General features: G+C 35.5%; 1 protein-coding gene across 1 annotated transcript in view; it reads left to right on the top strand.

Moving 5' to 3' along the window:
* COL19A1 (collagen type XIX alpha 1 chain) overlaps window positions 1-24,807 on the top strand; it is a gene marked incomplete at both ends in the record, with an annotated part of 304,611 nt that overhangs the window by 181,484 nt on the left and 98,320 nt on the right. The window contains one exon of the mRNA XM_084227959.1: window positions 11,905-11,958. Coding sequence (XP_084084085.1) covers window positions 11,905-11,958 — 54 coding nt within the window. The remainder of the gene's footprint in view (window positions 1-11,904; window positions 11,959-24,807) is intronic.

The following is a 24,807-nucleotide window of genomic DNA, read 5'->3' as shown; positions in this document are numbered from 1 at the left end:
CCGATACTTGAATCACTATACCCTGATTTAATTTCAGCCTGCTCAGTTTACATTGTAAACCTCATTTAAAAATAATTGCCATTGTTTTGCAATTAGAAAGACCACTAATATGTTATATAGCTGGAAGTCTCATATCTAATTTTCAGTTTTAAAATTCAGCTGGAAAAGTTGAATTATTAGAAGTGAGTTGTGATATTTCAACACTTACCATATGTTGATAACTGAATGACATTTCATAGTCTATGAAACTCACAGAATCTAAAAATAAATAATTGAGATTTTGCCTCATAATAAATACATTTGCACTTTTTATATTTCTGTATTTTGCTACTTTGGAAAATTTTAATTTGTAAATGTTATCTACCCACAAAAAAAAGTTATGGTTGATCATAATATAGGCCATTAATAGCAGTTAAGAGTATTGACTTACACACACACACACACACACACATTTCCAGCAAAGATAGATCTTAAAAACATAATAAAGAGCACAAAAAACTTTATTAAGGGTACATATATGCAAAAGATAATTTTATAATTTTCAAAACACTCAAAATAGGTATTTTAAAAATTTTTAAAAGAACAAATGGACCAGAAAAATGACATCAAACTCTTGAGAGTAGTTACACTTTAAAAGAGATGATGGGAACTAGATCAAAAAGAACTTCCATGTATTTTATTTATTTTTAAAATGCTTGAGGAAAATACTGTTAATTATTATCAGTAGTTAATTTTGTGGAAAATAAACATGTGTTAATAACTCTTTTTGAAAATCTACTTTTAAAAAAATTTTCAGCATAATAATTTCTAAGTATTTACAAAGGTTTTGTCTTCTCTACAACATTAACAAGATTAGCAACAAAACTTAACTTCCAAGACATAATTAATCTCAGTTTTGATGTTGAAACTACTCTAAAATTATAGTACTGAATGAGATCAAATCATTTTCCTCAATAGTGCAGGATCCTCATTATTTAATACCTTTTCAAAAATTTACACTTAATTCCATTTTTATTGTTAGAGCTGTCCAAATCCACAGACCTATCATTTTCCAAGCACTGTGGTAGACACTGAGGATAGAGCAGTGAAAATAAACTGGTAGCTAGCAAACCATCACCCTCAGGCCAAACCTGGCCTGCCACATTTCTGAAAATAAAGTTTTATTGGCACTCGTATGCTCTTTTCCTTTCGTTTTGTCTATGACTCCTGTACAACAGAGTTGAGTATTGTGACTGAGTGATATCATACTCAGCCTACATGTGTTCTGTCCTTCAATTGGACTTAAATCTTCTTTTTTTAATAAGAGTTCTCCATATACTTATTGGGTAAAAATACATTACTATATGTAAGGAAAACATGGTAATATAACTACTTACAGACTTTTTCACCAATTGTTGGTTTCTCAGCCATGATCCAAAATGAAGACTTTTTCCTTTCACATAGCCTCTCAGAGTTCCCATTTGCAAAGTTATTCTGACCTTTGGTTATCTATTACTTTAGGGCATCTTTGTATCTTTGATTCTACATTTGAAAAAATGTGCAAGCTATATCATTACATCCTAGTAAGGACTCATAAGTTATGGTTGATAATAATATAAAAGAGATTCTGAATTACATTTGCACATTTTTATGTAGTAGTTTAAATATCCATTTTTTTCCCCTAGTAGGTCTTTCACTTGAGCTAGGCCAAGCAACTGACATATTGCTCATTAATCATACATATTAACTGGAGTGGTTAAAGCTTTAAAATCCAACTTACCATTCTGTCCACAGAGACCAGTTCTTGTTTTCTAAATGTGATGACATATGCTTCAGACACTGCTAATTAGGTCTTTCCCTTGAAAATTCATCCTGACATGTTTCAAGAACATTTTTTCCCCTTGAGTACAAGTTCATTAAATTATTAATATCCTTGTATAAGTCTTGTAGGATTACTTACACAATGCAGCTTTCTCTATTTTAAAACCATAGTTCATATAAAAGGTAAAATAAATCTCACTTCCTTATATACCTTTGTTCTAGTCAAAAACAAAGAATGGAGTAAATATTGGAGAATAATAGCTATTATATTTAGAAACATAACATGTTAATGGAAAATAAAAAATATTTTGTCCATGTAAATGGAAATGTGTACTAAGGTTCCCCAGAGAAACATAATCAGCAAGGTGTGTATACCTAGGGAGATTTATTTTAAGAAATAGGCAGACAGCTTTCTTTGCCTACGTTTGCCTCCCATTCCAATGACCCCACCGACCGCCCCCACCAAAGACTGAAGAGAGTTATTGAAAGGTAGCAAGTGGTCAGTTTGGGCAGGAACTTAATTCTTACCTTTCCTCCACAGAACTCATGAGCTTACCTATAATCAATTGAACAAGTCAATTTAATTAGCTATCTCGCCTCTTCTACTTTGAAGGCAAAATCCAAATCTTAACTAACTTAATTTATTTTCCCCTAGCACAGTATGTAAAACACAGCAAATTTTTGCTGCATAAATTTATTCCTCTTTTTGATAGGATTTGATTCTGTAGTCACCATTTAAAATATCCAAATCCAATGTAACCCATTACATTCACCTTGATTAATTGAGAATTATGTACTGAAAATATTCAGTTTCAAAATTGGATGACCTTTATCATTTCATCTTATGGATCCTCTGGAACTTTCTTCATTTACCAGGCAGTTATTGAATAACTGTAAAATGTATTCCTATGAATATTTTTGATGTTAGTCAATACAGCCCTTCACATTGAAAACACAATTTCAAAATTCCACCCCTTCAGGAGTCATATCATCCTTTAAAGTAGGCAACTCAAAAATATAGTCTCTATAACTTTACCTTAATTGATCAAAACATAAAATGTCATTAATTATTTCTTTCTTTCAGTGCTGAAAAGTACAGCTATTTGTTCCTGTTTCACTGGCCCTGATTTTTACCTGTGTGAAGTTTGTTGAGGAACCCCACTATCCATTTATGTGCATTATGTCCCTCTCCATGCTGTTTCTCTCTACTCTAAATCTAAAAATATAAAAGTTCCCTTAATAAAAGTGAAAGATGAAATTTCACATTCATGACCATTATGAAAGTGCTTGAGGATATGGAAGCCCGGTGGCACCATTCTCAGACAAGGCGGGCAGTGTGTAATACCTGACTCCTCATCTTTAGTCTGGGAGCACGCCTGCTGTGAACTTCCAAATATGGAGGGAAGAACATTTCACAGTGCACTTCCACCATCCATCCTCTTAATGTGGAACAAAGATATTAAAATATATCACAGCATGTTCAGGAAATCATTTGGCCACGCCCTAGTGCTGCCACACCCAGGATACCAAGACAAATCATGTGGTTGGCAGATATTGGCAGTGGAAGACATAGAAAGCAGAGTCAGGAATCTGGACTGAGAGAGTTGGTGGTTTGGCAAGACAAGCAGGAGACCAGACAAATGGAAATGAAAGGCTATGGTGGCATGTTGACAGGCCTGCAGAAGTCAGGGTAGATTCTGAGGTGAGGACAAGCAGAAATCAAGAGAGCAGGTGAGAACTAGGAAGATCCAAATTCCAAAGGGCAAAAGTAACAAGCAAATGGGACTGTTTAAAAACCTGGCTTGTTGGTGAGAAAACAAGAGAACAATTATAGCAACAAAGTAACCTATATTACAAATGATCAGGATATCCACCAAGGAAACCTTAATCCTGAGGATTATGGGTTTTAGGATCAGAAACACTTGGGTTTAAATTTTGGCCCCACCAAGTAGCATGAGAGTGATTTGGAGCTAGATGTTTAACCTCTCCCCCTGTAAAATGTGAGCAGTGCCACCCTCACACAGGAGCTTTGAAAGGAGAAAATAACTAATGTAAGTCAGTGGCTGGCACACAATGCTTGGACCATAGTAAGCACTTGCTTTTTAATAATCGCTGGTCATGGACCTTTCCTGTGTTTCCTGGCACAGCATGGACAGCTCAGGGCCCATGAGGAGAAGCTGAGTCAGAAAGGGGTCAGGAGTCAGACCTTGCCTATGCTTATTGCCATGACTCAATGAATAACACATAACTTAATAGGAAACTAAATAGTGACAGTAGACACTGCCACCACCAACCAGACTGTTTGACCCAACCTGATGTTTAAATGAAGTGTTATCATTTAGTCAATTGTAGCTGATAAGATTTAGATAATAATGTCACTACTTATAACTTCTTTTGGAAAACTGCATTTGTTATAGGTAGAATCCATTCAAGCAAAAGAAGGAAAGGAATGGAGATATAGGGAAATTGTTGAATGATTTAGAATTTTAACGGTTCCCTAGTTTGGTTATACAGCCGGTTATACTTTTTAATGAATTCACAGTACATATTTTAGGTTAATGAGGAAGGTAATACTGATGTATTCATCTTTTCTTAGATCTAAACCTATTTTGAATTGTTCATGCTGAATTACAACCTCCTCCCATGTCCTTACAAGAGCTACTTGTCTGATCCCTAAAATAATAAGAACTTTATGACTAGCATTGTTACTGTCATAGATGTATTTTTAAATATCTGTTAAGAAATAAGACACACTCAGGATATTTTGCATTACTCACATAAGTATTCTATTCCCATTTTTTTGACATGTCATTGATTTCAAAATGTGGCAATTTTTTACAACACCAGTCATAAATCTTATTTCTATTTGCAATGTAAGGAAGAAAACTAAACTTCCCAGATAGTCTGTAATGTTTTCCTGTGTAATTAACACCTCCTTCACAGTTGTGGGTGCCAGTCAATCCCTGTCTCCTCTTTCTTGACATTTCCTTGATACCTTCTTCAGGCTGAACTGATGGCTAAGTGTGTGCTAAATACACACATGGGAACAGGGAAATATTTGAGAGGAGCTGCATTAGCAAGACCTGACAATTTAGAGAGACTACTTACACACATGTCTTCTGGGGCTTTGGAGTCTGCATAACATCCTTTATTTAAGTCCAATTACTGCAATAACCTTGTCTTCATCATCTTCATCCTGTAATACAGCAAAAGCCATCTGTCAGATAAGTACCAGTAGTCCATTATTTGCATTCTTGCCTTCATAATGCTTGGGCCAAGTGTTTGTAAATCAAGTAGCTAATTTAAGATCTACGTGCTCTCATACTGAAACTCATCCTGGAAGCATTAGTTATTTTTACAGTTGAAAATTTGTGGAAGTCATTTATTTAAATCATCTAGGCATCATTTTTCCCCTGACATCCAGTATTTGACTTTCCCCTTTGACTTTTTTTTTTTTCCTCTCTGTGGCCATCTACACAGCAAATAAAGATAAGTAAAGCCATTAGATAATTTAAATAAAGTGCTTTGGTGCTGGGTGTGGTATGGTAACATACATCTGAAGAAATATGAAGCTGATCACTAAATCATACACAATATTGTAAAGCAGTGCTAACTCAATAAGAAAAATTAAAAATAATTTGATTATAGAAATCTCATTTCATTTCTGAAATTTTTACTGACGAGTAACATACATTACATAAAATGTATCAGAAGGTCATAGCTGATTTTTCACAAATGGAACACACCAGTGTAACCAAGAAACAGAATATCAGTAACACGAATCCCATAAACCCCTCTCATGCCACTCCCCACCCACTCCCACACTGGTTATCTGTTCTAACCTCCAACCCCATGGATTACTGTTACCTGTATCTATTCCTTATTTAAACTTAGCAACATTGTGTTTATAAGATTTATCTATATTATTACAAGTAGTTGCATCCCATTCATTTCCATTGCTATTTAGTATTCTATTATATAAATAAGCTACATTGTTTTTCCTATTTCTACTCTTACTATATATATTTTGTTATTTTACCTGAAAAAACTTTCATATGCATAGTTAAGAGCTGGTTATACTTTTTAATGAATTCACAGTACATATTTTAGAAGGTTTTCTTTATGTATTATCAAACTTTTTTTCCTTTATTTTTTTCCCAATGATGTTTATTGAGGTGAAGTTGCTTTGTATCACTGTATTTGTTTTAGGGTTTATGGATTCAAACCTCTACAAATTTATGTTTGCATACCATGCCTATCACCAAAGTCCCAGGAATCCTTTACCATGCTCCACTAGACCCCTTCAACCCCTATTCCTACCCTTCTACTCTCCCCTTCTAATTGCCTTGGTTTTGCAAACAGATATCAAGGGTTTGTTATTGGTTTGGTTTTGTCTCACCCTTTGTTTTTGTTTCTCTGTATTCCACATATGAGTGACATTATTCAGTATTTTCCCCCTGGACTTTCCCCTGACTTAGTTCGCTTAACATTATCCTCTCCATTTCTAGCCATGTTGTCACAGATGGCAAGAATTCATCCTTTATTAATAGCTGAATAGTATTTAGGGGTGTGTGTGTGTGTGTGTGTGTGTGTGTGTGTAAATGTGTGTACCACCTTTTTTTGATCCACTCCTCTGTCCTTGGACACTTAGGTTATTTCCATAACTTATCTGTTGTAACTAGGGCTGCAGTGATCATAGGAAAATTCAAATTAGTGTTTTTGCATTCTTCTTGTAGATACCTAAGAGTAGAATTGCTGGTCATGTGGTAGATGTATTTTTAATATCTTGAGAAACCTCTGTACTGTTTTTGATAGCAACTTGGCCAATCTGTATTTCCACCAACAGTGTGTGAGGATTCCTTTTTCTCCACACCCTCACCAACACTTGTTTCTGATCTTTTTATGTAGGCCATTCTCACAGGTATAAGGTGGTACTTCATGCTGGTTTTGATTTTTATTTCCTGATGATAAGTGATGATGAACATTTTTTTCATGTGTCTGTAGACTGGTCTGGAAAAATGTTTGTTTGGCTCTTCTGCCCATTTTTTTAAGTAGGTTAACTTTGTTCTTTTTGTTGAGTTGCATGAATTCTTTATATATTTTAGGCATCCACCCTTTATCAGATGCTTGATATGCAAATATGTGAATATTTTATTTCATTCAGTACAGTAGGCTTTTTGTTTTACTGATAGTTTCTTTTTCCATACAGAAGCTTTTTAGTTCAATGTAATCCCATTTGTTTATATTTGTTTTTGCTTCTCTTTCCTTGGAGATGAAACCCCAAGACATCTCTGAAGCCAGTGTTGTAGAATGTTTTGCCTATTTTTTTCTTCAAAATATTTTGTCATTTCATGTCAATCCATATTGAGTTAATTTTTGTATAATATGTGAGATGGTAATTTAATTTCATTCTTTTGCTTGTGGATGTCCAGTTTACCCAATACCATTTGTTGAAAAGATTCTCTTTTCTCCAATATATAGTTTTAGCTCCTTTGTTGTAAATGAATTTTTCATAGTTGTACAGATTTATGTCTGTGTTCTCAATTCTATTCCATTAGTCTGTGTGTCAAATATTTTTAAATGAGAAAAATGGAGAATAGAGGATGAGATAGAGAAAAATAGAGATAGAGGATGCTGGAAGAGCAGAGAGAAAAGGAGCTAACATTTATTATTACCACCATGTATTAGACATTATGAAACATCTTATTTTCTTTAATTTTGTTAAAAATAATATGACATGAAATTTAACATCTTAACCATTCTTAAATGTAAAATTCAGTATATTCACATTGCATTTTCTATCTTGTAAATCTGAAACTCTTATCTATTTACCCCCATCCCCTGGTAGATAGCACTTTATTTTTGTTTCTATGAGTCTGACTACTCTTAGTACCTCATATAATGGAACCAACAGTATTTATCTTATAGTGATTTGTTTCTATATTTATTTCAGTTAGAACAGTATTGTCAAAGTTCACCCTTGTTGTAGCATATAACAATATTTCCTTACTTTTTAAAAACAAATAATCATCCACTGTAGGCATACACTGCATTTTCTTTATCCATTTATCGTAGATGATTATTTGGTTTTTTTTATTATATTTTTTTTCGTAGTAGTTACATCACTTGAAATCCCACCAACAGTGTACCAGTTTCTCTTTATCCTTACCAATACTTACTTTCTGTTTTTTCAAAGTAGCCATCCTAACAGGTGTGTGTTGTAGTAATTTTACATGTGATCTCTTTTTTGTAATCCTTAGCAAACCTGTTGCAAAGTGTAAGTACTAACTTTACAGCAGTGAAATTTTAACATACAAAATTTCCATAAAAGAAAAAGCAGAACCAGAAGTAGGGATGGGGGGAAAGGGATAGGGAGTAAATGAGGGAGAGAGCCCAAATTTCTATGGTGGAGGAATATAGATACTCTGGTGGTGAGTTTGGTATGGTGACATACATTTGAAGAGGTGTGAACTGATATCCCTAAAGCATATATAGTGTTAGTGAATACAAATAATAAAAAGTTAAAGACCAAAAAGCAGAGAGAGAGAGAGAGAGTGCACACAGGTTTTCCATTCTGGGTGCTGCTGAACTTGACAACAAAGCTTTTTATTCTCTGTTTGAAATAATCGCAAAATCAGTTGAACTCTTTTGTCCTAAGGTACAAGAGTCACAAGTTATTAGGGGCCGATCAGAGCTGCATGACTTTAAACATGAATTTGAGGTTTCGAGCAGTGGTTCTCAAGTGTGATCCCCTGGCTAGTAACATCAGCGTTACTGGGAACTTGTTGGAAATGCAGATTCTCCTATCTTGAGATCTACTGAATCAGAAGCTCTGGAAGTCAGGGAAGCAGTCTGCTTTAACTAGATCATGATGTTGCTTATGCACATCAGGTTTCAACACCACTGACATATATATCAGACCTACCCTCCAATAACCTTTACATTATTGCCAAATAGGATACTAACATATGTCAAGCATGTTGAGGATCCCAGAGCAATCCGATATGGTAAACCTGTGTTTCATGTTTACACTCTAGTTTTCAGGAAAGGTTGAATTATAATTATGATGGATGGTAGTTCTCTATCCATTTGGAGGGTCAGTAGATTTGAATTTATCAGAGTTGCTTGTGAAAAAAAAATGGCCACCGGCAAACAGCCATCCTATCCAGGAAGATCACTCCCAACTCAGCATTCATGTGTTAACTACCAAAATTTTCATCCCACCCGCAACCAAGTACCTGATTTTGGCCTCACTTTTCAGTGGGTCTAGAGTGAGCCCTGTACTGACAGGAGACAGACATGGAAACAAACATGCAATAACCATTCCTCCACTGCTATCGCAAGGACACTCCTTGGACCTGCCATCAAAAGCTCCAGTTCTAGTCCATGGCCCCCGGTGTCCTCAGAGCCTTGCAAGGAAACAGACAGAGACTCACAGATTATACTTTCATCTGAAAAATGAAAGACTCTGATTGTCATCTTAGCATTAGAATTATGGTTAAAACTGTTGTCTTAGCCATCATTACTACTAAAAAAGCATTCCACAAGTTATCCTGGATTAATAATATGATTTAGCCTGCCAAAAACATAGGCAGGCTTTTGCCTTTCCATCATGCTATCAAGTGAAAAGCTCCTTTGGTGGACCACAAGACTTAGTCTATATTCAGTGCAGCTGGGGACTTTGAAGGGGTGGGGGGGGGGAGTGTGAAGTAGACAAAAGAGTTCATTCCTAGGGCTCCTTAGAGAGAAGACAGATGTTTTTGATTGGACTTGAGCTGTTTTATTGAAAGAAACCATGACTCCTAGGGTTTCCTGATATTCTCAAGCTTCCACCATGTTTCTCATGTGTCCAGCACTCTGCTCTGTCCTGTCAGAGCTCCCTCTCCTGGTCAGTGAGACTTAGGAATCAAGGTTCAATCCTGTTCCTAACATATATTTGGCAGTGTAGCTAAAAATGACAACTGTGTTGCTTTGTAAAACATATATGAAAATATTATTCAAATCTGCCATAAGATGTTGCTAGAAACTCGAGGATAGAAGCCATATTTATACTGAAAATATGTACTGACTGAAGTTCCTGCACACAATATGTTCCAATAATTTAACAACCCTCAAAAATATTTTACCTACTTGTCTACTTTTAGCAAGGATGCATAAATATCAGCATTCCCTCTGCACTCTTTCAGTGTACACATCAGAACACTCTGACAATTGCAAGACTGACTTAAATGATCATGTAAATCATCAGTGATATGAAAGAATTTGGATGTTTTCTTATAGCATCAGAATTGGAATGCTCTTTACTCATCTTTAGACCTGCCAATGTTATCTTACGATATCTGACACTTGGTTTGTCTTAAACATTAACTCTGCGATAGAAGTGATCAATAGTCTCATTTCCCCACTTCCTGCCCAAATCAATACACACATCTTCTTTAAAGAAATTAGAATGCACATAAAACTTGATCCTATGGCACTAACTTACTGAACCTAAAAGGAAGAACAAATCACTTACTTTGATGCCAGTGATTTTTGTTGTGCTCCTGTGAATTAATAAACTATAACACTTCCACTTTTTAAGTAAACTTTTTATCATTGATTAATCCTTAAGGGCTAATTGACTTACATTTTAAAAATGTATTGATTTTCAGAATATATAAGCTGCAAAACTAATTTTATTAAGCATATAGACTATTAAGTTATATATTCATCCCTATTACACAGCCCCTCCAAAGGAACTACAATGTTCAGATCTCTAAAACAGAAGGTATATGAAAACACCACTAATTATATTTATTTTTAATAAATTTTTTAAAAATCTGTCTGTAGGCTAGGATTATTTATGTTCTGTTAGCTAGGATTATTTATGAAAACAGCTGCTGCTTTTTATGTGACATCCTTAATAGTATATATTTAACTTGCCTTCAGCAACAACAGAAGCATTTCCAACCCAATCACAATGTATACTTACTTACCTCCTAAGCCTACTCTGCTGGTTCAGCTGGCATTGAACAACCCACCCTACTCCAAGCCAAGATAAAACCTGGAGAAATCAAACAACTTTGCCTGACACTTTCAGAGAAAGAAAAGTGGACCTTTCTGTCTTACTATGCTAATGCATACAATTCTCCCCCACACCCCCAAAAGCACTGAAAGAGCAATATATTTCCACTTTTTAAGTAGCAATAAATCTTAATGTGTATTAATATACTTCCAATATGTTAATAAAATAAAGTTCTAACAAGAATGAAATAGGGGGACCAGAATTAGAAAACAGGCTCAAATACTTCTCATTCAAAATATATGTTTGCACTATATAAGTATACTTCCTTATGTTAGAAAGGAGGAAAATTAAGGAAATTAATTTAGATATTTAAATGACATAAGAAACATTATTGCTTAGAGATGCAAGCACAATCTTATTTTTTTGATTCTTGTCACTTAGCTAGTTGTGAACTTGGAAGAGTTAGCATTAAGTTCTGATAGTGAAGATTAATAAGCAAAGAGTATACATTTTCTTTGACTTATAAAACAATCATTAAAAAAAGAGGAAAACAGCTAGTGTGCTTCATTTAGCATACTCAATTATGTTATGGCTTAGAGAAGTGCTTTTCAAATTTATTACCCAGATTTGTGGCTCCCTTTTAAACCAATAAGTTTAGGATGGATCCCAAGGTTTTGTATGTTAATACCTGATGTCACCCTCTGGAACTCCTATAAAATTAGAACTCAGACTACTAGTTGAAAAACACCAATTTAAGGTAAATGCATTTATTATTACAACAGAAACCATAGAAACGTCAGATAAAATGCCAGCATTACATCAGGTATTTAAAATATTTTATATTACTTTACTGGTATATCAAGTTACACAGCGTTTAAAGGGCTGCTGAAAACAGTTAAGATTTATTCATTCCAGGTACAATCTCTCTCATCTTGGTTGTTAAGAATTGGACCATAGCTGTTTTTCATTGACATTGAAACGCATGTGAACTTGGAATTGTTTTTTAACTTCTAGTTGATTTTTAATGTCTTAGAGTTGTCATTATTTAAAATAAAATGGAAAATCACAGTACTTTTTGTTGTTTCTTTTTTGTTTTCAAGGGAAGACGAGGAAAAACAGGTCCTCCAGGAAAACCAGGCCCCCCAGGACCACCTGTGAGTAAACAGCTGGATGGCTGCTCCTTCAGAGAGTCCTTCTATTGTTTTTGTGTTCATTTAGGGTGTCTTACTGCTCTGTAGTTAATAATTTCTATCTTTTTATTTCTACTCATGAATCCATTTCCTCCCCTCTTTCCTCATTACCACCCCTTTGGTTTAAATCCCTTTCAATCCGTATCTAGATTTCTGTAGCTATCTCAGCATTGGTCAAATTGCCTCTGCCTTGTGCAGAGTAATATTTCTAAATTATAACTCTGACTATATGATTCTTTGATTTGAAATTCTTTATTAACTTCCCATTTCTTCCATGTCTTCTGCATGCCTTTCTACATCCTTCATACTTTGCTCTTTACCTGTCTGTGCTTGTCCTCCTCTGTGCCCTTCCTTCTTTTATAGCCTATGGTGTGATCTTCCTTTACTGCCTCTAACATGTCATACATTGCACATATTCTCCTGGAGGCGTAGGTAAGTGTCCCTCAGTCTTCGTGACTCAACTCAACATCAGTCCTCCTACATAACCTTTCAGCAAGAGAAGTGTTATCCTCCATGATCCTTATAATCTTATACCTCCTACAGGTCTAGCACTTTGCCTGGTGACTGTTATTGCCCTTATCTGTCTGCCCATTGCACTATAATTTTTTTTAACCTCTATTTTATCACCACAGCCTAGCACAGTTTTCTGGCATGTAGCATGTAATTATTAATTATTTAATGAATGAGTGAGCAAATGAGTAATTGAGCAAATGAAAACCAGAAAATAATTGACTTTTTAAAGACCAGAACCACCCTCCACTACTACTAGAGGGCTCCAGACTTTGCACCTTAGGATTTGCTCAGGGTGAGGTCAAGTGCCAAAAATGAACAACAACTTTTGTTGATTGCTGTCCAGTCATTAATTATGTTCATTTTAACCATTCAAGTGAATTGTTCTGAAGGGTTATCAATGTACTCATGTCAATTGAAACTGGTTATAGAAGCATGTGTGGGGAGGAGGTATCAATTGGGTATCTTAGAATCTCGTCTTTAAAGGAATCAGCTTTGATTTTTATTCCAAATTTTCTGGAAAAACAGAGACCACATTGTAAGATTTTCAATAATTGCCTTGTGCTTTAAAGAAGAAAAGCTGGTGAATGCTAACAGGCAAGATTAGACCTTTATGTAGTTTTCTAAATGTGTGATGCTGCTTTCAAGACAGGATAATTGTTGTCTCGAAGGAGGAATTTGAATGATGAAGGCCTTTATGACAAGCTTGCCAAATGTCTCAGAGAGAAGAGGATTACACTGAATTCTGGAATGAGTTTTCAACTATAGATCAAAGGAGTTTACTGAAGAGTTTCAAAGATTAAGCAATATGTGACTATATGCAAGAATTTATAATATTCAATTCCACAGGTTTTAGTTTATTGCCAGAGTATTGGAGGAGAGAGGTACTTATTTTTTTTCAAGAATTAGAATTAGAATTTAAAATCAGTTATGGGGCCAATACAGAGTATTCATTAAATCCTGAGTACACAGAATTTTAAAGAAAAGTGATTTCTTACTTTGGTAATATAACACAGTGCCATTTGTTAGACTCCAAAAATAATGAAAAATATATGCAAAATAGAAAAAATTTTTATTCACAAGTCAACTTTTTTGTTGTTGTTTTGTTTTATTAATTTTTTATTTTTGCTTATTTTTAATTGAGGTAATCTGGGTACCTTCATCAGGTATTGCCAGGGAAGTGTACCCACCACCCACTCACCCATAGAGTCCCCACCATAGCCCATTGTCCTTCCTTCCCTCTTTGTTCTTACCCCTCCCTCAACTCCTCCCTACCTCCCCTCCTACTTCAGTTATGTAGTCACCTATCAAGGGTTAGTTTTTAAGTTAGTCTATTTGACACTTCACTTAGTTACTTTATATTATGCATATTAGTGACACCATCTTATCTTTCTCCTTCCGACTTATTTCACTTAGCATTATCCCTTCTAATTCCACCCATGTTGCCACTAATGGCATGAATTTATCTTTTTCCATGGATGAGTAGTATTCCATTGTGTGTATATATACCACATCTTCTTGATCCACTCATCTGTTTTGGGGTACTTAGGTTGTTTCCATAATTTAGCTATAGGAAATAGCGCTGCAATAAATGAGGAGTAATTCAAGTTTCCTTTTGAATTAGTGTTTTTGAATTTTGGGGGTAGATGCTTCAGAGTGGAATTACTGGGTTAAATGGAAGATCCATTTTTAATGTTTTGAGACTCCTCCACACTTTTTTCCTGGATCAGACCCATAAGGATTAGACCCATTTGCATTCACATCCTTACCAGCACTTGTTGTTTCTAGTCTTTTTGATATGGGCCTTTCTCATGTGGTTTTGATTTGTATTTCCCTGATGTAATGATGATGAGCATTTTTTCATGTGCCTGCTAACTATCTTATGTGTTCTTTGGAGACATGTCTATATATTCCCACAGCCCATTTTTTGATTGGATTATTTGTTTTGTTTTGTCAAGTTTTATGAGTTCTTTGTATATCTTTGTTATCAGTCCTTTATCATATGTATGGCATACAAATATTTTCTCCTATTCAGTAGGGTGTCTTTTTGTTTTAGTTATGGTTTCTGTCACCATGCAGAAGCTTTTTAGCACTGGCCAGTCAAGCCCAGGTGGGATCCTGAAGAAGTTCATGGGCAATTCTGAGATTCATAAAAAGCCACCAAAAGTTGTAAAGAGTCACAAGTGGAGAGTGCTGTGGCCACATCTCTTGGCATAATGGCTTTGGGTGATTGAGAGAATAAGCAAGATTCATTCAGCTTTCATAGTATTACTCTTCTGAAAGTATCAGTAAAGTAATTTTTTTATCTGTTAAAATGTCCCAACTATTCATATTTTATAACAATTATGTATAGTTTAAGAAACATTCCTGTTTACTTGTGAACATTTTGAATTCAAAACATTGTTGGTTTTTATTTGTCTTCTCCAACATTGTACCCTCTGTGAGGAGAATCTTGCTACATACACAGCAGGAAGGAAGGGTTAGTTGCTCTAAAATTCTTCTGATTGAGATTTGAAGGTGATATATGACTTACCCTATTAGTTTGCAAATGAGATTCCTAAAGCCTGTGTAGAATTTCTTATGACCATGTCAAAAAATTTAATATTAATTTTATCTTTATCAGATAGTATGCAAATAATATATACTACATTTCAAATGATGTACTAGTTTGTATAATTTCAGCATATTTGTTTGAGCAGTGGGTCTTTGGAGAAGTTAAGATCAGTGTGATCTTTGGATCAGTGTGATCATCTGAAATGAACAAAGGAATAGGAGTGACCAGAGACATGAGTCTGTGATGACAGTGTACTTTACTCCCTTTCTCAGGAAATGTTCTTCCCTTTGTGGCTTTAAAGATGTTCCCTAAATGAAAGGTGGTGTTGGTCTTTAAGGGAGTCAGTGACTGTTTTTAAAAAAACAAAACTGAAAGAGGTTCGTAATAACCCAAAGCTACTCCAATAATTAAAACCTTTTAACCAGTCTTCTACTTAGGTTTCTTTGTTCTTTTGTCACATTTGAGCTTTATTATTTTCTTAAGAAAAATTTTTTGCAAAAAATAAGTTGTTTACAGAGAATCATTTCCACAACTTTGCATTTAGCATATATATATATGCTAAATATATATATATGGAAGGGTGACCTTTTTCTGCTGAGAGAGTGTAACTGCTTCTACATACAGCTTCTACATACAGATTCTGCATATAATAAAATTATTCTTAAACATAATGCTTGTAATTGAGGAGCACCTAAATTGGTTGACAAAATTAGCCATAACCCTTCAAGATGAACATATTTTTTATAAAGTATGGTCCAATTTCCTGTTTCCAAGTATAATTGATCTTACCTGTCCAAAGAAAAAGCTCCAAATTCATTCAAATAACGTCAGACTTCTTGAGTAGTCTTCATTGTAGGGAATCCATTAAGTACAGATGTCTTGGATTAATAATCCCTGTGTATATACTAAGATTATAATTGAGGGCATTTTTCAGAGAGGAAGCATCTTTCTGGGGAAGAAATAGTACTAACACCTGAGGAAACAGGTTCAGAAGGGACAGATGATTGGGAGTTTATTACAGCAGTAGCTCTACATTGGGAACTTCACTGCCAGTGCCTGATGTGATCCTCACAACTATCTTGGGAAGTAACAATTGTCCTCATTTTATATTGGAGTAGAGGATGCTTAGCAAAGTCAAGTAATTTAATCCACCAACACACAAGTATAAGTGGAAGAGGCAGAATCGAAACTCAGAAACTGATCCCTAAACCCACTGCTATTCTACTAGACTACAGGTATGAAAGGAAAACATATAGTTCACCATTTGACTAGGCTCAGTCCTACTTAAACATCACATACAGGACATGGTAATTCATGGCACAGAAGGGACTCAGATAAATGGTAATATAAGAAGATTGTGAGGGAGCAAATCCTTCTCACTAGTTTGTCACTAAAAAATTCACTTGATATTTCCATGTCTCAGTTTCTTTCTCTGTAATTTGAAATGATACTGTAGGCCCTGCCTCATCTACTTCCCACAGTTGCTAAAAGGACCAAACACCATTTACGTGAAAGACTTTCATGTAAATGTAAAGATCTTTCTAAATGAAATTTTTATGTAGATAGAAGACATTGTCTTGAATCAGTAATTCAACTCATTTTTGTTTCTTTTTATAAATTTCAAAAAAATCCAGTTTGAATATCCTTCAATGAATTTCTAAGTGAAAGATTATATGTTCTAAATATAAAATACTTATGCTAGATATGTAAATCCACTCATGGAGAGATACAAAAAGATACTTAAAGTCAGGTAATAATAGCAACCAGGGCTAAGTATTCAGTGATTTTTTTTTTTTCTCCTCTGACTTACAGCTCCTTCCTTGCTTATGGGACTTGTTTATCCATGATCTTAGATGTTGCATTTTATTAGTTGTGATGTTCTCTGAGACTCAACTACTATCCCTCACACCCCAATAAAAATTTCCCCCTTTCCTTAAAGTCTTCCCATTAAGTAGCATAAGCAATGGAAACTACTGGTCTTGTGTTATAATAATGAGATCTGGAAAGTCTCAAGACTTGAAATGCCTTAGTTTATTTCAAAGTATTTTGGATCTTAGTTCCTTTAGAAAAGAGGAAAGCAGCTGGAAATGAGGCGGAGCAGGAGGGAAGGCAGGAGAATTTAACTAATGAGCCATTAAGGGAAGTATGTATTAGCCCACCCATTTGACATTAACTTTACTTCTCATTCATAATCACTGTAAAAAGCATTTATTAAAAACCACATTAATTTTAAAATGTGTTATTATTTCTTTCTGTTACAGGCAGGATTCTTAATTTCCTTTCTTTTTTTCCCCTGGTATTGTTTTTGTGCATTGTTTCTCTATTGCTGTATGAGATTTGAGCAGTGGGCTCAAATGTGTCACATTTCAGTGCATAGCAATTTATGTTGAAAATGGAAATTCAAGAAATTTGTAACGTGGGGCAGCAGCTCCCTCTACTGTTTCCACTTGGAAAGCTCTAGGCAAAGAAGGATGCACTACAGCCCTTCAAGCATATGCAAGATGTAAACACATATCAGTTTTTTAGGCTGAATGATTTAAATCTACATGATTCTCAATGTTTATTTTCAAAATTTTGTTGAATTTTCCGATTATCTTGTATTTTAAATACAAATGCTATTTCATCAACAATTATTTTCAACATAAATTTCAATTTGATGCTGTTTGAAATTAAAAACCTCTGTCCACGCACCTCTGTTGTAAAACACTAATAAACTCCACAGTGTTAATTTTGTGGATGCTGATACCAATGGGAATGCTTTTATTCCAAGGCAATATGATTTAAGTTGTAACACAATCGTGTTATTTCTATTGTAGCTTTAACTTCAGTATAGAAGAAATTCTTTCACCATTAAAATATGAGTCACCACACTGGCCTGAATAGTTATATAGTTATAGTGACACAGCAGTATACATGGTTAAAATAGTAATGTAGGCTGTAAAATTGAATGCATTTATTCAACAAATACTTTTTGATCATTTATCATATGTTAGCCGCTATTACATGTACCGAGTAGACAGCAGTTTTTAAAAAAATAGGAACAAACTACAGACAAGTTCTTTGCCTTCAGTACTTTAAACTCTATTGTGTGTGGTGGAGATAGACGTAGCAATGGTTAGAAATCAATTTAATAAATAGACAATTTCAGTTTGGTATTAGGGGCTGTTGGGGAATGAACTGGGTAATGGGAGAGTGATTTCAAAGGAAGAGTTGTTACACTAGTTAAAGGGTCCAGTTGGCATCTCTGAGCATCTGGGTGACCACTTGAGAAGGAGGAAGTCATATGGGGTTGGAGCAAGAAAGTTCCAACCGGAAAGATCAAGACCTAATGTGGGAGCAAGTTTGATGTATTCAGTAAACACAAAGATTAAAGGGAGCTGGGAGATGGAAAGTGACAGGATGAGTTTTGCAGCTGAGTGCCTTTTATAATTTAGGGACTTACAAGAGTGAAAGCAGCAGGAGAGGGGGTTGGCAATAAGTGGCAAGGGAAATGATCAACCAGTCACATCTCCCTTTTATAAGTCTTAGTATGTGTGTGTTTTTATCTGAGGTCTTAGATTTTCATTTTGATGTGAAGAAGTTAATATTCCTACTGATAATTCTAAAGGCAACATCATTTTAGCACATTTTTTTATAGGCAGTATGGATTTGTTTGCTGAGAGAAAATAAGAAAACTGACACAGCTTTGATATTAGCCCATTTAATTTTAATTCTACCTGAATTAGGTGGATACTGTATTTTTCATTAAAGATAGAGGCTTTCATCACATACAAGTCAGTCTTTTACTTTTGCCCTACAGCTAGACCTGTTCTTCTTTTCTGATAGTCTATGGATTGGGTCCAATGAACAGAAAATATATACTCTCAATACCCTCAAATACTATAGCATCTTCCTGCACCTGTACCCCATTATCCTTCATTAAACCCAAGTTTGTATCTTCTATCTCCAATATTTTTTTTTTATTGTGCACTGAGAAACTAAGGTGCAAGGTTACTGTGTTCAGCATAAAGAAAACCACATCTGAAACAAGTTAGTACCCCAAACACATTCTGGAATGCTGAGCAAAGTGAATGGAAAAAAGCATCTAATTAAAACATTTGATTCCTTTTTAAAACACCATGTAAGGGCCTCCCTGGTGGCGCAGGTGGTTGAGTGCCGCACTGTGAAGCTGTCCACAGCTTCTGCAGCACCGGTTCGATCCCAGCCAGCTGGCGAGAATCCCACATGGTGCAACAGACCTCTCCTGTCTCTCCCGCTGCTCCCCTCAGCAGTGTATTTCATCAGTCTACCAGTTCTGCTCCCCACTCTGTCTCTGGTGAGTTCTCTCACCCTCCCACACATCTGGCCTGTACCCCGGCTCTTGTATAAAAATAAATAAATCTTAAAAAAAAATAAACACCATGTAAGTGCCTATATGCATTTCGAGGCTCATCTTATCTCAATTGGAAACAAACTTCATATTCTTAACCTCCCTTCTAGAAGCCTTGAACTGATCAGGGTCTTGTCATGTTTCTCAGTTTTTCTTTTAGCAAAGAACCTTAGTCTTTTCAATCTATTAAATGACAAAAGGCTATGTACTGTAATGATAATATCTTCAGAGAAAATGAACCTAACCATTTATTTGAGTCAATGAGAATAGCAATTTCACTTCTTAATAAAAATAAGATGACTTCCTCAGATTTAAAAATAAAGACCCATAAAGCCTATAAAATGGAGACATGACCAGTTAATCATTTTTATTGCCACTTGTTCCCCTTCAGGGTCATGGTCCCAGACAAAGCAGCTGTTACCAACATTGCTAAAATTCCAGTGTCACCTTGTGTGGCCACAGAATACGTAGCCATGCATGTGAGGCAGCTGGGGATAACAGGTTGAGAATATGAAAACTACCACTTGGGTTTAATTCCCTAATTACTTCTCTTTCTTCCCCAACCACCCCCCAACCCAAACAGCAGGAATGAGACATTATTAACCACTTTCTGACTTCCTGAGTTCTTTACTAATTATTGCTACTCTAAAAGAAAAGAATTTTATCTTCTTCCAGCCACTGACTACTTTTTTCATCTTGGATTTTGTTATTGAAACCAACAAACTGACAGCATTATGTTTAGCAATGTTTGGCAGAATATTTGAAATCCTTGTGTAGATGGTTACCAGATATGTTATTAATTGGACTGGTACAAGAATTAAATACCCTTTCTTTGTGTTAGGTATACATTTAGGTCTTAATAAATCTGACTGGCCTTTGAGAAAATATTCAGAAATGGAGACTTATTTGCTAAATAATCTTACAGTTTGTATTTGATGATGAAGTTTCCAGAAGTATCTCAAAATAGCATTTAATTTTAACACTATAACTCTGTGAGATAGGCAAGAAAAAAAATCTCCATTTTAAGAATAAGAAAACTCTGGGCATTGGAAAGTAAGGGGTTTAGCTAAATCTGTGGAGTCTGTTTTCTTTGCACAACTGCAATCTGGTAGGAAACTATTTTGATCAAAGGAAAGACTAAAAGAAATTATGTGACTAGAGAAGCAATGAGTTCTCAGCTTTACTGGATGACCTGACACAGGAATTTGGTAGAAAGACTTGAAGGGGCTTCAGCTATATCTGTATTTTTGGTGAAAAGTAAAAACAAACCAACTCTGAAGCAAATATGGCAGATGGTTCAGATCTGACAACCTTGGATTGTAGATTCATATATATTATTTTCTACACATTTTAGCATGCTTGATATTCTCCAAGTGTATTTTAAGGAAATACATGCTATATAATTAATCAAGTTTAATACCACTGTTTCTTCACTGACCTAGAGTGTCTTCTCCTTTATCTGAAATCCTTTATTTATTTTTCAAAGATTTATTTATTTATGCATATAAGAGATGGGGTACAGGCCAAAGGTGTCAGGGGTGAGAGGATTCATCAGAGACAGAGTGGGGAACAGAACAGGCAGACTGACCAAAGTACACTGCTGAGAGGAGCAGCAGCAAGTCAAGAGAAGTCTGCTGTGCCATGTGGGTTGCTCCCTGGCCAGCCAGGGATCGAACTCATGTTGCAAAGGCTACGGACAACTTCATAGATTGTATCGTAACCCCTTACACCACCAGGGAAGCCCTATCTGAAATCCTTTATTGAATAGGGTAAGGTGTTTTAAAAATGAAATCACTCTTTTTCCAAGAAATTCCCTGAGTGTATCTTCTAATAAACCGTGGGCTTCACTTCAACCAAGAATTGTCATTTGCAGATAGGATGATAGATAAGAAACCTTGCTTATGCACATTCAAGTTGAAAGTTGAGATTACAGTCACCCCAAAATAAAACCTCTGGATTGTCTATTTTGCCTTTTTCCTAAGCTATCCAGCATGTCCCCAGCTATTCAAATTCTGCCCATGTTCTTGGCCTCTCTGTAACTTGACTGTGTGCAAACCAGGACATCAGCCTCGTTATCTTAAGTCCAACAAGTATGCCTTGGAAATAGCATTTTCTCTACTTAGGAAGCATTGTCATTCTACCAATATTTTTAAGAAGAGTGGATGTTACTCCCTAATTACAATAAATGGGAACTCAAAGCACTGATAGGTGCAGGCTGAGTAAGCCAACTTCCCTCCTGATTTGGGTGGCATGTTGAGAGATTCCTGAGATCAGACGGGGGTAGATTCACAGTTGTTCCATAGTTGTTGTTGGCAGTGAGCTTTTGGGGACACCACTGGATACAAATAATTTGTTTCATACATCTCTGTCCTTACTCATTTTCATGTCCTGTGGCTTTTATTACCTTGTGCTGGGTCAACGATGATGTTTCCGTGGGGTAGCAAGGCACTCTCTGAGATTCCTGCTGTTCCTTATATTGCAGGAAGCTGACAATTTTTTTTCCTTTTGCAGGACATACTGGGGAGAGATGAGTATGAAACATTTTATGGATGGATAAGCAGAATGGCAACATTAGGGGAGGAATCATTTTTTCCCCTAACCATCATTCCATAGAAATCAGTCAAAAATGTCTCTCTCTACCAATGCAGTGGGCTTTATTTCAATTAGATTGATTTGTTTTACAAGCTCAAGGAAAATAAACATCTTTTTAAATTATCTTTTTCTCCCCTGGAAAACAAAGTGTTAAAAATGTAGGAGCTTCATAGCATAATTTAGAAAATCTGCTTTTATGAAATGGGTTAATTATACCCATTGAATGCGTTCACTGTCATAGGCTCATCCTCCCACTCCTGTTCCAAAATGACAAGTAAAACCAGGGACTGTGCAATTTTGGAAAACAATCAGGTCACATATTGAGTATTTTGCTTATTCATACAACCATAAACTGCCTATGCTTGAGTTCCCTCAATTACACAGCTCAGTATGCAGGCCAGAAGAGACGAGCCCAATTCAAGTGAGCACTTCCTGGAATACACAGAGGAATGAGTTTGAAAAATGTCCAAAGTGGCAGATGTGAAAAATTCTCATTCAAAATCCAGAAGCTGCCTTTGCTGTAATCCCTCACCTGTTAATCGCACTGCTTCTGAACTTCTGAACCAGGGATTCTGGCAATAGCTTAGACTGAGACACTTAGGGGCTATCTGTCTTTCAATGAGTAGTCCTAGTATATGCCTCGGTGAGGGGGAAACTGGCTGCAAAAGAGCAGATCATGGATCACAGTGCTGCTCAGAATTTTCAGAGATTTGCTGAAAATGAGTGTGTGACTGCTGGTTTCTTACAACACGATTACATTTTTTAGAGAAGTTCCCAAAAGATGTCCTTGACAAATGCATAAACCATGTATATCACTTAAATCCTTCAGGTTTCCAGAATGCTAATACACAAATCTCTCCTCCACAACAAATTCAAAGACACTGTTACTTCTTATTTGAGGAATATTTCATTTTCTCTACTAAGTGTGAAACAACTTTCCTATATATCTGTTCTTCACTACAATTTCGCGTTCATAAGAACTTCAGTCTGTCCAGCTCACCCCAAGCAACATTACTCTCTTGGTAAACTATACTTTTTCCACATCCCTTGACCATTTTTTTTCTCTTTCCCCACCATCTCATAAATGTTTACTCTTTACCCATCAATTGGTGTTTTTGAAACTTCAAAAGTTATCTAATGCTGATTGAGAGAGCTGATATCCTTCCTTTTCCCTCTCAGAAACACCATCTCCTAATCTATGCCTTCCATGATTTCAACACTTCTTGTTTCCTTGTGCTTCCGTCCTCTCTTTCATCCTTACCCTCCTCCCATTCTTCTCACTTTCCTCTTGGTCTTTTCTTGTCATCCAAATCTTTGAAAATGTATGTCTACACCATTACCCAGAGTTCTCTTCTCTTGGCTCTTATTGATTGTGAATCACAATAAAGGATCCTGTGATCTCTTGCTGGTAAATGATCTGCTTGATATTTTTTAAACAGCTGAAGATGATTGATTTTTTTACCTGTCATGCCTCACACTGTGAGGAAGATGAAGACAAAAGTTAAAAGATCAAAGCTATGGGGTCAGACAGACTTTGGCTGCAACGTACCCCTTATCTACTAGTTATATAAACTTGGTAAGATAATTTACTTTTTGCTATGTGTCAAATAATCATAATACATGCAGCATTGGATTGCTGCAAGAGTAAAATGCAATCACATATGTACTTACCACACAGTTGTTACTTTGAAAAGGTTATTATTGTGATTTATTATTATTGTCATCATCCCCTTTTATCATCCTCTGCCATCTACTTGTTATTTTTGTCTTTCCTTCTAGGATTTAGCCCAAGACCTACTATTTCTAAAGCAAAAAAGTTGATCTCTTTCCTAATTCTTTCATAATCATTCCCATGTAAATTTTCCTTTCGTTTTTTTCTGTCAACTTTTATTGACTTACCATTCACTTCCAAATTCCAGTGGTACAGCTTCACACTTTGATATGTGTTCAGGTTTCACCTGCCCACCGCCTGAGTTCTAGTACCATCACACTATCAAATTGACACCTCTCTGCTCTTTCCTCCCACCAACCCCCTTCCTCTTCCTTTCTGGTAACCACCATTTTCTTCCATAGTCTAAGATCATGTAATATTTTTTCCTGTCCACTTTGCTTCCCTCCTTTGCTTTTCTTCAAGTCAAGTCTATATAAGGAAAGTTCATCCACCTAAGAGTACTGCCCTCATATAGTCATTGACATCTTCATCTTCCTTAAAGACTCACTGGATTCCATTTTGAATGAAATTAAAGCACTTGAAAATATCCATTTAACAATGAGAATACTTCCAATTTCATGACTGTGCTTTTATATATTGGCAAAATAAATGAAAATATGGCCTTCTGATTAGATTGAATCTTGATTTTTTTCTTTGAATTTATTCCAATTTGAGTCCCACCTCTTGCAATCAAAGTAAACTTTAAGACTGAATACAAAAGAAGTAACTCCATTTCTCAGATATTTATACCAGAAAATGAGAATGCTAGAACTGAAGGTGATAAAGGCAAAGTAGTGTCCAGGGTCTCATCCTCCATTCTCTGGATCCTTTTCTTCTCTTGATGCTATATTCTGTCTCTACTCTCCAAGTACCATTTGTTCGTTTTTCTTTGCTGTGCCTTCCAGCTTGCTCTCAGGAATCATTAAATAATTTATATGAACCTATCCTATTAGACTAGAATAACTTGGTTTTGCTATTTTTTCATTATGTAGTTGGAGAACTCTCTCAGGTTTTTCCATGTCACATAAAGAATATAATAATACCCACCTTAGTTATTATGATAAATAAGATAACATG

Source organism: Talpa europaea (assembly GCF_964194135.1).
Source record: "Talpa europaea genome assembly, chromosome: 2".
NCBI classification, from domain to species: Eukaryota; Metazoa; Chordata; class Mammalia; order Eulipotyphla; family Talpidae; genus Talpa; species Talpa europaea.
The sequence above is the reverse complement of the archived record's forward strand: the minus strand, read 5'-3'. Positions and strand labels throughout refer to the sequence as shown.